At 47.2% G+C, this 18,513-nt stretch overlaps 1 protein-coding gene across 2 annotated transcripts in view; it reads left to right on the forward strand.

Moving 5' to 3' along the window:
• The first annotated feature begins 3,172 nt into the window (after positions 1-3,172).
• The window catches only part of KIAA1210 (KIAA1210 ortholog), a 69,621-nt gene continuing 54,280 nt past the window's right edge, over positions 3,173-18,513 (forward strand). Inside the window, exon 1 of one of the 2 annotated variants that reach the window (XM_019521622.1) lies at positions 3,173-3,369. In XM_019521622.1, the coding sequence (XP_019377167.1) occupies positions 3,335-3,369 (35 nt within the window). In that variant the 5' untranslated portion in view covers positions 3,173-3,334. Of the gene's footprint in view, positions 3,370-8,935; positions 9,373-18,513 lie in introns of those variants that run through there. The other variant, XM_019521623.1, reaches the window with a different exon arrangement.

The following is an 18,513-nucleotide window of genomic DNA, read 5'->3' on the forward strand; positions in this document are numbered from 1 at the left end:
GGCTGCTGGAGCGCAGCAATTGCCACGTTCCAACAGACTCAGTTAATCGAGTCTGCTCCAATGCACTAGAAGACCAGTGTGGTGGTGCAGCCTCCATGCTCATGTATAGGTGCCCATAGTTACCGGGGGAACAAGAGCATCCTTGGGCTGTGTGTCTTAAAAATGACAATTAACCTTCCTTTAACCATGGCAGGAGAAATAACTTCTGAAAACTCTGCCCACAAACCAGAATCATCTGTGTCTTGTCTGGACTGAGCTGGAGCCAGTAGATCTCATCTAAACTCCTGGTGCATCCAGGCACTGGAAAATTAATTCCACGGCTCAAGCTGTATAAGATTTAATTGAAGTGCAGAGCTGAGCAGTAGGTGACTGGGGGAGTGTACACACAGTGCTAACTTTCTGACAGTTAAGTTGACTTAACTTTTTAAAGTCAACTTAACTGTCAGAGCATACACACATGCGGAGCAGAATCAATTTAAATGAGGTGCAAGATAATACACCTCCGAGGTGTATTAACTAAATTAATACAACTCAAGATAAGGCAGCTTAGCTCACGAGATGGCTGCCACCATGCCAAGGAGTTGTACACTTCAATGTGGCTTAACTTCAGGCAAGTTAGTTAAATCACCTTATTTTAACTCAATTTAGTATATGTGTATGCACCCCAAATGCTGATGTCTCCTATGTAACCATTGTCGTAGTCACACGGGATGCCTACACGCATGCTCCACGTTCTGATTAGAACACGTATTCTAATTGGAACGCTTCAGCGTGTTGCAACATCTCTTGTATTCAGCGTCCTGTGATTCAAAATGGTTACGGGGGTGCTTTAACTAAAGCTCGCTGAATGAGCTTTAGTTAAAGCACCCCCATGGCCATTTTGAAATGTGGGACACAGAATATATAAGACACTGTGGAGTTTTAATTAGAGCAGTGCCCCCCCCCCTTCCCACCCCAGAACCCGTGGATGAACACCCATGGAGACAATGAGATGACACTATCAACTTCTTCAGGCTGGGATGGAAGAACCAGTGGCTACAACTATCCTCTGCCCAGACGGTAACAAGGCCACGCAAAATCCATATACCCCTATAGGGTCAGCAGGATCTTGTGTCAGCTGCACACAGATCTGAAAGCAATCACACAGACAGCCTTGGGTTACAGCCAGTCTTGGAGCCAGATGGAGACTTGGAACACAATAAAATAGGCAGCAGCTCTAAAGTAATACAGCTGGGACAGAATGAGAGAGTGGTCATTCAGGATAACATGATGGCTGTAGTCCAGCAGTGTTCAACCTTTTGGTCCCATGGGCCAAATGGAGGGTGTGGGGCCAGTCTGCAGGCTGGATCAGACCCTGTGCACCAGGATCATGCCCCAGAGCTCCATGCTGCCCCTGGGCTTTGCACCACCTCTGCCCAGCCCTGAGTGCTGGGATTGGGCTCACCTCCTTCCTGTCCCATGTGCCAGGATTGGGCCCTGTGCCACCCTGCATGCCTGACCTAGCCTGCAGGTCCATAGCCCATGGGGCTCCTCACAGACTTGAGGGGAGTCCCATGAGCTGGATGCAAGGTGCTGGGGGCTGGATCTGGCCTGTGCACCAGGGGTTAAACACCCCTGCTATGGTTGCACTTTGACCATCAGAGCTTCTTTGAATGAATTAAAGACAAGGAGACCAAACCTGAACACAAGGCTGGTTGTAATGAGCTTCAGAGTGTGACCAGCTGTGTCCCTGTATGGCTTTGGGCAAGTTGCTGACCCTCCTTGCCTCAGTTTTCCAGTTTGATTATCGGGAAAATAAATGTTTAGCTACTCCACTGTGATTATAGTGATCCGGGGGTGGGGTCTGCAAAGAGCTTTTGAATCCTGTTTGATACTAGGGTCTCTGTCTCTATGCTGGGCTACAATCTTTGTTCCAAAAATGGGTTTGAAGGCCATAAAATAGTGGTGTCAAACTCATCCGGCCCTCTTGGCCAGGTGAGGGTGACTGAGCTGCTCTGCTGGCCAGATCGGGGCTATGCAAGTGGAGCGAGCAAGCAAGCAAGGGTGGTCTGCCAGGGTCCAATGTGCAGCATGTGCCCCATGCTGGCTCCATGTTCCTCATGCAGAGGGAGTCCGAGGGCTGGCACATGCACAGCTGGACTGGCCACACGTGTTGCTCACTTCCCAGGGGTTTGGCATGGGGCACACACTGGATGTACTGCCTTGCTGGCCAAACCATGTGCACTGACTCAAACCTTGACGTGCTCCAGAACCAATGTGAAGAGCCAGTTTGGTGCAGGCCCCAGGGTGGCTCCCTGTGCTGTATGCGGCATCTGCAGCACAGGGACCAGGGCTGGCATGTGGTACATGAGTGTGCTGGGTTGGTCTAAAACCCATGGGCTGGATCATCATTGGGCTCCATGGGCTGGACCCAGCCCGTGGCCACATGTGTGGCATTCCTGCCATAAAAGAACATTTCTCTCTGTCCATTCCTGGCCTAAACAAACAGACACAGAGCAGAAAGCAAGGCTGTACAAAGGGGAAAGGGGTAGATTGTGGATACCCTCCAGACCTCCTGTATTAAGGATTACCATAAACAGCCCACCTTTTTTTTTTGTCTGCAGTGTGGCAAGGGAGGGGCCTTGGGCAAATGCAATTATTGCAGAAGGACTTGGTCACACAGTATTTTCTAATACATGTTTGCTGAATACTTTCCATGCTCAAGTGCATGTCATTAGTACACAAAGGTAAACTTCTTGGGGGAGTTCACAGCACTTGCATGGCAATATAACAACTGACTCCTTGCGGGAGTTTTATACTGAGGCAGTTTAAGACTTATTTTTGCAGGATAAATGGGATGTCTGAAAAGTTCCTGTACACCCTTTAAATGCTGGAGAGTGGCTTATTCTTTTTATTGCTGTTCCAAAGCTGTTTGCTTTGTTTCTCCAGTTGCCTTTCTCTGATAAAAACAAACACTGCTGTCTCCTTAGGGCTTCTTCCCATCCTAATTACAGCCAAGCCCCTCATTAGCCCTGTGCGGTGGGGGAATCAAATAGCATCTGGTACTTTGCACTTAGGATGCTGTGGTTACCAAGAGTTGGAGAGACAGGAAAAGGGGGAGTTAACAATTCATAACCATGTATGGAACAAGCCCAGCCCTCCTTGGACCCAGTTCAGCAGAGACTGAGGGCCTCAGATCAGGAACTTTATCTGGCTAGTAATTGCATCGGCATGCTCGCTTTCTTGTGCATGTGTGTGGGCATTTGGTGAGCAGGACACTGAGCTGCAGAACCGTTGTGCAGGCATCCACGCACAAGTATGAATTGAAGGGGTACATGCCTCACTTGCAAGGGCCATGGCTGGATTCTACAGTTGCCTGAAGAGTAAAAAGTAAGTGCCATTCTCTTCCCTCCTTCCCCATCTTTTCAGGAGCCGGCTGATTCCACTGGATACTTTACATTCTGCCTCTGTTGTGCCGCGTAAGCCATAATAGTGCTGAATAAAACGTTCGTGATCTCCGCCTAGGGTACCATTCTTAATGCAGAAGTGCAGAGTAGCCATTGTGACTGCATTATTAGACTCGTGAAAGTTAGGAATTTTCTTTTTCTTCAGTGGACTAAATCTAGCTGTAGCCACTTTTGCTACCAAAAAGCTGTCCTCCAATTATAGGGAAAGAAGAAAAAGCGCTTTCTGTCTGATTAGCTGAACTGCTTGTACAGTCAATAAAAACAATAGGGCAAAATGCATATTCACTTAAAAAAAGTTCTGTGGATTCAGCCAAAGTCTTTACATTAGAGGCTGTTTAAGAACTTCAGCTGCACAGCCTCTGTGTACATAAAAGCTGAGGGTTTTCTCTTCTATATCTGCTCTCTAATTGTGCAGTTAATTGGCCTTTAATTGCATTTAAAGTGTAGATTTAGCTGCTATATTGTCATGGTGTGTGGATAAGCTGTGAATGGAAAATAGACTGGAACAATGCATGTCTGTATTTGTGCTGTGGATAACTCTGAAGACACATTTCTTTTTCCTGTGACATCGTCCCTGGTAAGAAAAGGAATGAAATGCTCCGTTTTAAAAACTGAAGAGTGGTTCTGAGACTGATATTTTTAGTCCGGAGACTGTAGGGAGCTCTATTGGTGTAGACAGTATGATTAAATAGGGAGGAAAAATAGCTGTAAAAGGCTAACAAAGTTACATCTTTGAGGCTTAAGACATGACCTCATGACGCTGCTGTCAAGCTGTGTTGTTAAATGTGTAAGTGAAATCCTGGCTAATAGGGAAACTCTGGCTGACTTCAGTGAGGCCAAGATACCTCCATCAGTTTTTTTCTCGTCAGAGGTTATATGCTTACGGTCAGTAGCCTATGGCATGAATTCCTTTGATTGAGGCTTGGGATTTCAAAGGGGATCTAGCTCCCATTGGGTTTCAGTTAGGATTTCCATGGGATTTTGGCCTCCTTTACACTCCTTTGGAAATCTTCAGCCAGAGTCTCAGAGAAGGATCTAAATATTTAGAAAAGAAAGAAAAAATTGTACAAAGGGAGAACATACCCCCAGCTAACAAAATAGCCAAGGGGGAGAGATGTTTGCAGTTGCACTTGTGAGAAAACTGGCTCAGGCTGTCTTAAATTAGTAATACAAAATAATCTGATTTTCAGGGCTAATTGAATTGTCTAGTTCTACTATTAAATAACTTTCTCCATACTTAGTTTATCCAGGAATATTGTTTCATTTATGCTAAAGCATTTTTTCTCAGGACCTGTTCAGCAAGAGTGGCTGAAACAAAGCTGGATACTGTAGCCTAAGAGCACATCTGTAGAGAGAATTGCCAGATGAGGCGTCATTTCAATAGAATATGATCACTGTACCTTTTCTATTGCATCTCCAGCTGTGTGGTGTAATTAGTTGCTTGCATTTGTTTCCTTCAAACACTGGCTTTTTTTGGAATGGTGCATTAAGTTTATGTTTGGTTGATATTTCATAACCTGCCATTTTAGTCTGGTGACCGGTTGCTGCATAGATTAGTACAGTTATTAGTACTTTGCAGTCCTGGGTTATAAAGTTGATATTCAACTTGGGCTTTGGCTATTACAAAGTAAAAGAAGTTTATAAACAATCAGTGTAGCACAGTAATAGAGCCCAAGATTAGCTTTGTATGGCGTTTGATGGGCATTGGACTTGAAGAGCTTGCTACAAAGAGCCACTGAGTGGAATAGTTATTCCACAATATTCTGCTATGTTGATGCTCTTCTAGAATAAAAGTCACTCTATGCTAAAATTATCATTATGGTTTGCAAATGCCTGCTTTTTCTGAGTGAAGTTATTGCAGAAAGGAGCATCCACCTGGGGAAGCATTTCAGAGTAGATATTTAGGTGAATAGTCTTGTGCAGAATTGGATTGGACCGGTCTTTACACCAAACTTAGCCATTTGATTCCATTCTTATTTGAGTCTCTTTGAATGCAGATTTTAGTAGGATTACTGTATAGTATGAGTACATCAACACAATTGCATATATTGGGATTGGGATAATACAATCAGATTAACTGCACTGAAAACTGATTGTTAAACGCCGCAAGTGCTCTCATTACCGCCGGTTGGGAGAAGCAGTTAGTTAGAAACGGCTGGCTGGAATCTCCCTGAAACTCTTAATTGCCAGATATCGTCCAAGTAGTCTGCATGGATCCCGATGAACCAAAACCTTTCTTTCTCTTTTTGTTGGAAGAGGGTTGGTTAAAATCATGCTGACATGGACAACCCCCCCCGCCCCCCCTTTTTGGCAATATTATCAAGATCTTCTGGCAGTCAAATGATATGTTGAGATGGTTTATTTTTTCAGTTCCACTGGAGTAGAATTCCCCTCTCTGCTTTGTGAATTCAGTACTCCAGGACCCTGGGAGCCAAGATGAGGTCATTGTGCCAGGCCCTGTACAACAACCTCGCAAGAGATGGTCTGTGCATATGGATAAAGAGTGAGACTAGAAATGGAGAGAGTAGCAAAGTGTCTTGCCTGCAATCTCACAGCAGGTCAGTGGCAAAAGCAAGGAGTAGAACTGAGATCTATGAGGCCCTGTTCACCGAACCACGCTGGGATCACTGATGCTTTCCCCCGATCAGTTCTGTCCCGAGCAGCGCACAATATATTGTGTTAGATTCTCTCTGCCACCCTCTTCTTAACTGTGTGTAACATTGTGATGAAGTTGGACAAGGAGAGAGGGTGAAAATGATGGCAGATTAAAACCTGTCAGTGCTGAGCCCTTCAGAAAGCCAATTTGAAGTCCACAGTGATGCTTGACAATGAGTCAGAAACCTCTGGCATTTTTGAGGCCAAGCCCACAGGCATGCAGCGTCTGTGCCGTCACAAATGAGCCTGGGCGTTTGAGGATCCTTTTTCTAGAGTTTGACTTCCCATGTGGTCGACTGGCAATTGTATAATGTATATGAAGCCTATGTGAAAGGTACAGAGAGGATGCTGGAATAAAGCTTGGTGCTGCTCTGTCAAAGAACAGACCCAGGAGACATGCTAGGATGAAAGAGTCGAGCAGGGGACATGCCTGGACCCGCTGTGTTTACCATCATTGTTGGTCATTCCTCAGCTGCCCTAGATGTACAGGTCCATGTTGGTGTTGCTACAGGCATCAGACCATCTCCTGTGGGGCCGCGTGGGCCAGGCTCACCCCTGCTGGGACTCCACCTGCGTCCCTGGAATCAAACCAGACACATTTGGCTGGAGGCACCGGTCATTTGCTGGGGACCTTTTTTTCTAATTTGTGAAACTCCGTGTGAGGATGGGTATTTCTATACATCTTCCATCTTGAGCCCAGGTCTGCTGCCAGTTAAATATCCCCCCAGCTCTGCCCCTCGGTCCCCTGTGGGTACATCAGAGAGAGCACTGTAGGTCAGACCCCAGCTCTCTCCCTGTCGGTGCAGGGGGTAGGGGAGATGCTGTGCTACACCCCACGCTGCTCAGGGTTGCTGTCGAAGCATTGACTCCCCTGACTGCTGGTCTCTAGTGCCTCCAGGCAGGAGTGAGTGGGCAGGATTTATTTGTGGGCAGTGGACGCAGGGCCAGGACAGCTGCCATCTGTTGAGGTTTTAGAGACTCAGCATAGGCTCTCCCTCCCTGGGTGCCTTCTGGACCACAGTCAGTCTGCCTAGGGTGTGTTGTGGGTTGGGGATGACCAAGTCCCTCCCTCTGGCCATACTCCTGGGCCAGGGCGCATCTCCTTAGGCTCAGAGGCCCCATAGCAGAATCCAAACCATGGACTTTCTCCAGTGGGTCCAGCCGTCAGGCTTTGTTGATGCTCTTCCATGATGAGGTGTCACCTAAGGGTCAGTTAATCCAGTCTTTCTTCACCAGCCTTGGCTGCTGCTTCTCTGAAAGTAAACAAGACAGTTTCTCTTCTTATTTCCTCTCGATGGGCACATGCAGACCAAACTGTCTTAGACAGGTCTTATTCCTAAAAGACTTCATGCCAGTCATCCTGGTTGCAGATCCTTAGGTGGTATTTTACAGAAGCCCAGCCCTTGGCGAATGTGCCCACGTTCTGTAAATCCCATGCTGGGTTTTACATCCCTGTCCGTTGAGTCTTCAGCCCTAGCTAAACACGTAGTTACAAACTATCAACATGGTATAATTTAGTTACTTGAATAGTAAGGCTGGTTGCCGATACTCAGTGCAAACTGCCAATTTTCCAAGACAAATATAGTTTGTTAGAAGTGATGTTAAATATTTGGCTGAAAGTTCGGTGCACCACCTCAGAAACCATCGCTGTGCTAGATCGTAATTAAGTGTACTTAGCTGGTCCATATTTAATGTGGTCACTAAAGAGTCCATGGTGCCTTTCGCAAGAGCTAGGGGTGTTAACCCCAGTATCCTGGCCAAAGTCCAACCGGAGTACATACTGCCTGCCGAACTGCTGCTCTTTCAGAGAGGTTGAGTCCTTTTTTGGCCCAGCACTATTGAGAAGTGCTGTGCTCCCTGAACACTGCATTTTCCCAACAGCAGGCAAAATCCATGGACCTACACAGAAAAAAACCAACCTGGATGCGTTCTCCTACCTCAGTTTGAAATGCTCCTTAGGCTGGGATCAGGCCCCTGGAGTAGGTCTGAAAAGGAATGAGCCCTGGGGTAAAGTTGCAACGCTTTGGCTAATCTTGTATTGCTGCAGAATCCCCACAGATATAAATCACATCGTGACAGCCATCATCTGTATCATTTGATACTGATGCCATTGCCCTATCTGCCATACCCCGAAGTATTGGGATTGGGTAACGTCACGTTAAAAAAGGCTTTGAGAGATGCTGTCTATGGTCGGTGTGTAGAGATGTGCCAGAGCATCCCTGTGTATGACATCAGGCTTTGCAGACTGAGTATTGTTGTTTGGACCCCAGCATGGCCATGTGGTTCCTCTCGGCGTTCGTTGCTTCCATTGACTTCAGTGGGACCCGGGTGCCGCTGCCTGTTGCGGCGCTGTGTCCTGGTTAAGATCCGGAGGGAGGATGCAAACTGAGTGGGGTCCTGCTGGAGCTCAGTGAACTTGGAGAGTGCGTTTCATGGGGAGATAATGGGAGCTGAGGATTGAGGATGGTCTTTATTGAAAATAGGCACCTCTCTGTCCTGTGGGCATCACAGTTCCTCTCCAGCCTGCAGCTGCACACAGACTCTCGCAGCGTGAAAAACATCGGCATGAGCATGGGATGCCTGTTGTCCCCTCACTGCCCCCCTTGTCTCAGGCCGGGGTTCCCATCCAGGCTGCGGAGGAGCTCCACACCATAACCCCCCTTTTCTGTTGCTCCCCCCAGAGGGTATTGCTGGTGGGAGCAACAGGCTTTTTACCTTTCGAACTCTGGAGAGCGCTGAGCTCAGCAGAATGGGTGGTTTCCTTGCAAGCGCTAATTCCTGTCAGCCGGCCGGGTAGGAATGAAGCTGCTTGACTTGCACTGAGCCTTTTCAGTGTGAACCTGACTTTGGCAGCAAGAGGAGCGAGCCTCTTACAACCCCTCTGGAACCTCGCTCTCCTGCTTGGCCTCGCGCTTTGTTGTTATAACAGCAGCGAGCAATCGGTTTGACCAGGCTGATGCTTTTTGCATTTACAAAGAGCTGCTTGGTTTATGGGCTTCCCACCCAGTTACAAGACCAAGTGAGGGTGTGGCAAGCCACCCTGCCCTTGTATCCACACACCAACCGCTGGGGAGTGGCAGGTCCCTCCACTTTAACCAGCAGAGCCTGGGCCAGGCGGAGTAAGGCATCTGCTCCCAGCTGGCAGAAGGCATGTGAAGATATTCCTCACCTTCAGCTGGCTGCTACGGTCCATCCAGCAACCTTCCCAGAGTGCATCTTGTGCCCTGGCAGCACAGAGGGGCCATCTGGAGCTGCCAGAAGCACGCTGATGGTTTGTGATCCAGGGCTGGGCAGTGGTGGCGGCTGTCTGGCAGCCCAGGCAGCTCTATGTAGCCACAGCCTTCTCTGTCTTTGCAGGCGCTCGAGGGGAGTTAATGGTGCCAGGTATTGTTTAGTAGTATATCGCCATCCAGAGAGAGCTGACTACTTGACCGTTCCTCTGCTCGGGTGGGAAAGTGCCATTTCCCATGCATGTTGACTTCAGCGGGGCCAGGAGTTCACTGTTTGTCCTTCAGGGTTCCTGAATTGAATCGGGGTTGTTTTTTTTTCTGATCATTTTACTCCTCAAGGAAGAAATTTGCAGCCTAGCAACTTGTTAATAGTGCAGATCATGAGCTTGATCCCTGCCAACAATGACCAGCGGCCATCTGCTTGCTACCAGTAGAATTCCTTGCAGTGGGGTGCACTGTGCCCGGCTGTAAGTGCTTCCAGCAGCAAGCCCCGTTTTCTGGATTACGCGTAAATGGGGAAGGTGACAAATGCCGACAGCGACAGGAACAGCAGAGCGGGGCAGTGCAGGTAATCAGTTACCATGGCACAATACACAGCGGTTTTATACAAATGGATCAATAATCAGTCTGTCCCAGATGGCTCATATTAACACAAAAGATGGTTGATCTAGTACAGGCACGGGCAGTTGCACTATTTCTCGTAATCATTTCTGCAAGTGTCGCAGTCACAGTGAAGGGGATGCATTTATCAGCACAGGCGCGCAGGCATTCTGAGTTAGATACCTGTCCTCAGTCTCAGCAGACCAGCACATTTCCCCCAGTGCCCTGCCAGTGAGAATTTGGGCTGAACTCCTGTAATAACTCTTGCTTGGATTTTTATGATGTCAGAACAGAGCTCTTCGGAGTCCCATGTTGCATCCTCCCTTGCATCTTGGTGTAACTTATGTGCCTGAGGTGTCAAAATAGTTGATTCTAATTTTTGCCTGGGGCAGGGGTCCCAAACCTCCGGGCCATGGCCTGGTACCGGGCTGTGAAGGGTTGGCTGCCGGACCAGAAGTGACTGTGGACCGGCAGTGACTGGCATACTGCAGATTGGCAGCCAACCCCTTTTTTATATTGAGTATACATGCTGCCGGTCTGCAGTATGCCGGTCCACAGTTTGCCGGTCCTCAGCATAAAAAGGTTGGGAACCCCTGGCCTGTGGGACCTACTTCAGAGAAAGAGCTTGCCTTGCTCAAAGTGTCTAGCTTTGTCCCCTTAACCGTCTGGAGGGGTTGATTTGTCATTTCCTTGTCTCGCATACCATCCCTAGAGCATTAAGAACCTCCCACGTGATGACCTAGATCTGGCTTTAAAATCAAAAACTTTGCCAGGGATTCTTACAACAAATAGTGCACTTGGCCCAAAACGTATTTCAAATACAGAGCCCACAGGAATTGTGTAAAGATGACTAGAGTTAAATGGCACCCAAATCTTTACAATACATGGATTCATCTATTCTTGGGGAGAGAGAAAACTAATATCCTGTGGGAGAAGCTGTAATTCCAAAGGCTGATTCTCACGGGGTTATTGTAAGAAAATAGCTGAGCAGGAGATATGTTGATATGTACCAAAGCTCTGCACTGAATTGAGTCAGCCTGTCAGGCCTGAATCCATTCACGTGCAATTTACAGTTTGAGGCTTGTAGGATATAATAATCAAAGTGTTTTAATAAATAAAATATTAAAAATAAAACAAAATTAGTGGCAGGCTGCCAGCTGTTTTCAGCTCTGGTTATTTTATTGTTATGTGTATTGGGCTAGCATTTAGCCCCAAGTTCTACTGGGGTCTCACAGATGCTGAGTAGTTATTGCTCTTTATTATATTGGCAATCAAGATTGCCAGCTCTTCAGCTTTTTCAGAGCCACAAAGGCTAGAAACCCCCCTAGCCCTAATACTCAAAGAGCTGTTATATTAGTTTGGGATATGATCTCTCTTCCCCCCTCTTCCCCCTTATCCTTGTACTGATACAAACCTTAGCCTGGATGCAGCCCAGCTGATGCCAGGGTGTGCTGTAGGAACTTATTGCAGTTCTTACATGGGAATAGCTTCTAGATGTATGGTTTTGTCAGCACTAAAGGTGTGGGTTGTTAAAGCCCAATAAAGGTGTACTTTAACTAAACCAATGGCTGTAAGTTATAGTTAAGGCCGTACAATGTTTGTATGCAGACAGGCCTTACTTAGCACCGGCACAAATGGTTAAAGAGCAGAAGGGGTGCTCCAGCTTGGAGTTTTTGCAGCAGTTGTTTCTTTTGGCTTTAAAGCTCCAGCAATCTGGTGCTAATTAGGGAATCAAGTTCCTTGAATCTTATTCATAAAGAATTCACTTTTGCTTATTCATTCTAAGAAATATGCAGCGCTGTGTTTGCCAGACACTGGGAGTATAATTTGTGCCCAGAAACACAGCTCGAGTCTCACAGTAACTCAGTTATAAATGAGATGTATTTTGAGGAATATTTTGTTCCAAGATGTATACCCAGAATTACACTGAAGGCAGCACATTAATCAGCAGACAGTCTACATACCTGGGACAGCATGACAGTGGCTTGAAACCAGCTTGGGAGGTGGAGTTATTTTTCCTGATTTACTTTGGCAACTAGACTATTAACTTCAGGAAAACTTCAGCTGAAAGCTTCTTCCTTGGAGGTGGAGGGAGCTTAAGAAGGAGGTGTGGGTGCAGGGCTCATGAAGGGAAGATGCAGCCAAAAAAATCCCCCTTAAAATGAGGTTCATGTTTTGTGATTTTTGGGTTTTAGCTTCAAACAGTGGGCAAGTTTCAAGGTTGAAGCCAATGAGTAAATGAACAGGGTGAAGATACTATTATTCTGCTCCAAAGCCCAGCCATTGATAGTGATGTCTTCAGGGCTGCCTCTTTCTTCTGCGTAGTGACTTGCTCATTGCCATGAAACTGCAGCGCTGTAGGTTCCAGCACTCGCCCATACTGCCTGGCCTCAAGCCTGATGGCAGAAGGATTTCTGATCGAATCCTCCCTGCCAAGGCGCGTGTGGTGTGTGTAGCTGTGCAGATCTATGGCAAGGTCTCTTTTCTGTCTACTGTACAATTACACATTTTTCTTGAAGAGATGCTTTAGTTCTGGACTCGATACAGGAATTTTTAGGTGAATTTCTATGGTCATGTTATACAAGAGGTCAGACTAGCTCGGTGGTTCTCGAATATTTTTGGTTTGTTTGTTATGTTGCTCTGAATTCGTGTTATGGTTAGTCAAGAAAAATTATGTCGTGTGTCACTACACCCATACTGGTGTCTCTAAAAACCTGGGAGAGAATGGGGGGTTGTTCTTTAGTTTTTCTTTATTTTCCCTTCCTTCCTTTCTGTGTTTCCCCTTTTATTTCTTATGCTTTCCCATTCCTTCCTTTCATGTACTGTCAGCTGTCAAAGTTCACTGCCTGTATGTGTGCAGGGACACTGGACTGGCTCTTTTGAGAGGCTCCTTCTATCCTTTATAATCTCAGTATGGAGTTTGCCTGCCAGTCTGCAGAGGTGGCAGTCCTGTGAGTCGAGTGAGGATGAGTAATGCACCATGGGAGCGTGTGCCCTCTCTGTCTGTCTGCAGCCGAGTGCCATAGAAATACTTAGACAGATGGACAGACAGCCTTTCTGTCATTGTTTCATTGATATACAATACATCTCCCAAGGTGTTGGGAGTTTGCAATACATGCAACACGATATGCAATACATCCATAGGTTTTGGGAGGATGCAGTACATCTCCCAAGGATTGGCAAGGATAAAGTGCCCACTTGCCCTTTGCTGGTAGCAAAACTCAGCTCGGATCTTTTCCTTGGGCTTTGTCCTTTCTTCATGTCCATCAGATTGCTTCAGAGGTAACTGGATCAGGCTAAAAGGGTGGCTGCCAGTTCTTAGACCATTAGACCAGGGTGACCTTAAAAACAGCTAACCTCCGCCCACCTTGCAGGAACGCGCAAGCTACAGGCCATCATGACAGTGAGTTTTAATCTGTATCTGCAGGCCCGTGGGAGTGTCTGTGACCTCAGAGAGTTGTTTAAATCCAATTGGAGTTGACTTACTGAGTGGGAAATTAGCCAGGCCAGAACCTGGGGGATTTGTTCATGCTGGGGGGATGAAAGGTATGTAGGAGGGAAAGGCAGCCATTGGGTAATCCCTGTGACTAAAAATACCTGCCTGCAGTCACGGCAGCAGTGCGCTCCCTGGGATTCATGAGAAGGGAAGAGCTGGAGGTGGATAGCTGGCTTTCTGCCTCTGAAGTATGTCAGCATGAACAAGGCTGGCCAATTCTCCCCCAATTCGCTACAGAGAAGGCTGGCATTTGCTTTGGTTTGGTTTGGTTTGGTTTGGTTTGAGGTTGAAGTTTCCCATTGTAGGGTCCTCCAGCCCTCTGCCTGGACCTACGGAGAGCTATGGTGCAAAGGAGATGCTGACCCCCTGCATAGTCTTGCTTTTGAGGAATAAATGCTAAGGACAGCAAGGGCTCAAAAATACATGCTCTGGCCTGGGAAACAGCTCTCTTTTTCCTAAGCATGATGAAGGTTAATGAGAAATATGCACTTTTGTTGCAGCTCTTTAAACCACTTCCATTCAGGTCACAAACAGGGCAGCTTAACTCAAGCCCATGCTCTGATTCTCATGCCACACACCCAGGATGAGGCGAAGAGGCAGTGCTCCTGATCTGTCCTTCAGCATGGTCATGCTCCTTCAAGGCTCTCCTAAGAGTGCACTTCAAGCTGAAGCTGGATCGCTGCATAACACGCCATGATTTTTATAATTTCCAAGTGGAGGCTTTTGGGTGGATTTGGGGGGAATGGAAGATTCAGATTATTCTTCACCAGAAACTAACAGGGAGGTTATATTTTTAGCTTTGTTAGCATCTGTTGGGGTCTGGCTGTTCTCTGAGAAACGGTGGTGGAAGCAGCACTCTAATGGTGAGGTCTGCTCCTTGTGAATGTCTTCAGTGTCACAGGTGGATTTGAGGCCACTTTCTTCACACTACCTATGCAGAACTAATGCAAGGTAGGACGCTCATACCGCCTCAGCAAAATGGTCAGCTATATTGCAGTGACAGCACCAAGAAGCGTCCTGTTTCCTGGCTGGACTCTTAACGGAGCGCATTGCAGAGTCTCTCTTGGCAATACAGAGGCTCAGAAGAGACACTGCTCAGTTTTCAGCTTCCTCGGGCAATTGAGACCTGGAAGTTACTGGGACAGAACCGGCATGGGGGCTCTCCACGTTGTTTGTTCAAAGAGCAGCTTCAGACTGCATCTTGGTGCCCTTACTCACGTGGAACACCACTCGCACCATAAAATATTCCTCCACTAGCACCCATGGGACCCTCATCAAGGTCGGAACAAGAGAGGGAGGTTTAAAGAACAAAACTATATGGGAACTGGCCCAGCTGATGGATGATGGGACCCTGGTGAACAAGGCTGCTATAATTTGCATTTGAATTTCATCCAGAAGCTAAGTGTAAGGCCTTTTTTCCAAGGATCACAAATAATAGAGGAATACCAGCCATCAGAACATCTGGGTAAGCAGCAAGATGATATTTAATATCAATAAAACCCTCTCCTGGGATGAACAGGGGGTTGGAATTCCTTCCAGCCTCAGACAGTGCTTAATTCCCAGCCCTGAAGAGATCTCCAGAGCAAGGCGCTGGTCCGCCACTGCCATAGTTCAGACTTCAGCAAGGTTTCCCTGAGCAGGGCCCACAACTACTGAGCGCTTCTACCTGCTGTCTGCGTTCAAGAGGCTTTTTCTATACCAAGGTTTCCTGCTACATGCCCATGCCCGCTGCACCACACTCTGCCCTTGCAGCAAGCGTGTGTGTAACACTAATGGAAAGCAGCTGCTCGGCTGAATTGTAGTCTCTCTTTTTTCAGTGTAACTGGAGGAAATGCCTTTCATACAGTCACATGGGCTTGGTCTGTAATTGTGCGAGAAGGCAAAGGGGGGAGGGCAGGATGAGAGAAGAGCATTTGCAAGCTACTGCTGAAAAGGGGATGGAAAGGCGCTGCATGCTCACTGTGCTGGACCTAGGGGAAGCCACAGCTCTTTGTGGAAGCACAGCTACATTCTCCATCCATCAGTCCTTTCCGCTCCCCAGCTAAACCACTGGGGAATAGTGTGCAATGCAGCCACTGGTGTCAATACAGCTGTGTGGGCATCCTTGAGCTAGCATTAATCCAGCCAGTGTGGGTGGGTAACTGCTGCAGAGCTTTTGTGACTGTGGGCTTCAGCCTGGGCTGGTCCCACAACCTGAGCACACAGCCCCAGGGCTGATACTTTCTGAAGCCTACACTGTCATGGTGACACTGCTCCTAGAACCCGCTGTACAAAGATTAGACTGACTCGGTTATGCGCTGTATCACACCTCCGACTGTGGTACACACACAGCCTTAGCTTGCCACACCGCCACTCGCAGGCTAAACTGGGGTTGGCCACACCCCAGTACAGAAACCTTAGCATGGACTTGCCCAGATGTCCCCTGTCTATAGGGAGAGTGTGACAGAGCCAGCTTACACATGACTGGAGCTGTTAGCTGTGGCCCAAATGTGGGGAGGACTTTGGTCAATATTCTGGGCTGAATCTTCACCTGTTGTATGTTGGCCTGGACTTCTGGACCTCATTGATGCTTTTTACTGATTGACACCAGCTTAGACACTGGTTAAACACTTTCCAGACAGCCACGTCTGCTCTTCAAAGCACCACTAGATAACCTTCATTGGAAAGATGGGAGGAAACAACACAACAAAATCTGTTGTTTTGTTCTTCCCCATCTTAACTTCCTGTCCTACAAGGATGGCATCGACAGAGGCTTCCAGCAACTGCACTGGGAGACTCAAGGGCATTGCAGGACCCCACATGACTTCTTTGAAGGCTGGACCTGATGATCTCATGAGGTCCCTTCCAGCCCTAACATCTATGAAATCTATGACACTGAGAAATTTGGGGGCAGTTTGGTGGGGATGCATTTAAATCCAGCAAGGAGGTAGCAGGGTGCTGACTTCATTGGTTGGAGAGCAGACACGCTGAGAGAACTGCCTGTGAAGACCCTTTCACAAGCTGAGCAGCAGGAAATGTCAGGCTGCTATCACTGAGCAGCAGACATTTCTTATGCTACAGGAGCTGAACTGCAAAGTCAGGATCAGGACAAAGCAGCACTTCCTGTCTTAGCTGCTCTATGGGGTGAAAGACCAAAACAAGCAAATAAAGAGCACCCCCATTCAAAGGAGAAGGCAGCTGGCTGCAAGAGCTGCTCTTTGCCTTGTCACCTTGTCCTTGAGCTTCCAATGTATTTAGCTCCCTCTTTTGCCTCTTAGCCTCGGTATGTTGTATACACTTTGGGACAGAAATTGTCTAGCCAAGGCAATGCAGCATTGGGTTGGGGACTCGGGAGAGATTGGTGCAATGCACTGCTCTGCTACTAGATCACCGGGAGACCTCGGGTACAGTGCATCTTCCACCTGAGCCTCAACTTCATCATTTGTAAATGAGGGGTAATGACGCTAAAGCACCATCAGAGCTAGGAGTGAAAAATCCTGTAATGTACAGGGCCCAGCACGATGCAGCCCTGATCCCCAGTGCTGGTCTCTGCACACTACCACAATAATAAAAAAAATAATAATTTAGCATAACTAGTTCACATGTCTGTCATGTCTGAGTGTTCAAGTCTCTCCTATGATGCTGATTCCAGTTAAAACAGTCGGAAATATCATTGCTTCATAGGCCCAGGAGAGAGAGGCCAGAGATATTTCATTATAATGAATTATAATACTAAGCATCATGAGGATAATGGATGGACGCAAACAATAGTGACCTGAAAGCCAGCTTTGAGGTATGTCACCTTAAGGGTGGGGATCTTCTCCACAAACTACTCAGTCATTCTCCCATTCGAGGATTACAGAATAGTGTTGGGGGAGGGAGAGGAAAAAGCACTTCATGTAGATTTAATTTCCCTGGACACATTTGATTTTCCAGGATTTAATACAGATGTTTAGCAGCCCAGGAATTCACAGTGCCCCGAGGGAAGGAGATGCTGGCAGAAGTTTTCAGAGGGTTAGCTGTGTCATAAAAATTTGTTCTGAGCCTGGAACTAAGGCCAGCCATCTTGAGGTTATAAGGCTGCAGAACTGAGGTAGGCTTTATGGTTTCAGGTGCTGCTTTTGGCAGGGAAGTTGGGAAATCGCTCTTCATTTAAAGCCCCAAAAGCTGGTTGGTGGCAATATTTGCTGTATGCACTCTGCTTCTGGGTTGAAACTCAAGGTGGCTCACCATGTTGAAAGCCCCAACTCCCACTGACTTTGGCTTTAAGCCATTCCAAAAACCAGACCCTAGTGAGATTGGCAATTTTGGCCGCAGCTCTACCAGGCTGCCTCTAGCGGCTGGTACACTTCATGATGCCTTTTATGGAGCTCTCAGCAACAGAGATGACCATTTTGCTACTGTCGTCATTGCCTCTTCTCTACTACTGTACTGTCTCTTTGGTCCCCTTCATAGCCTCCTTTGAGCAAGGCCCATAAACATGTATCATCTCATTAAGGACAGTGAAGATTATCAGTGTTCAAAGTTATGCCTGTGCTAAAGCAGAGCCTATACACTTAATAATTTTCCCCAATGCACACATATTTGCTTGGCTGTCAGTAGGACCAATCCCTGAAGAAAGGCTCTTAGATGTGGTACATCTCAGGTTCATGGTCACTTGAAGATGTATACATCCCTCTCTCCCTGTTATAAGCCTCAGCATCTTTGATGTTGTTCCAGTCCTGAAGCTCATGTGTCACAAAATTATTCATTTATATTTTTTAGTGAGTGTGACTGACAGTTTTCACCAGCGCTGGTGGAGCAGTGGACAGACACGTAAGAACCGATTTTCCACCCCCAAGACGCTTGCAGTCAGCTTGGGATGGGACTGAAATAGATGGGAACACTTGACCCACTGTTAGAGAACAGATGTGTATAGAAGGTGTCATCACCAAAAATGCAAGGCCGACACCAGGAAAAGAGGCTGATGGGAGAGATGGCAGGGTATAAAATACTTTTAGGAGAAGAAGAGAAAAGTAAGGGCAGCATTTGATAGGGCCTGAAAGGTAAGGCCATGAGCAGCAGGGAGGGAATTAGAGAGAAGAATTAGTAGACAATTTGGATTTTT

Source organism: Gavialis gangeticus, unplaced genomic scaffold (genome assembly GCF_001723915.1).
Source record: "Gavialis gangeticus isolate Ggan-Ray unplaced genomic scaffold, GavGan_comp1, whole genome shotgun sequence".
NCBI classification, from domain to species: domain Eukaryota; kingdom Metazoa; phylum Chordata; order Crocodylia; family Gavialidae; genus Gavialis; species Gavialis gangeticus.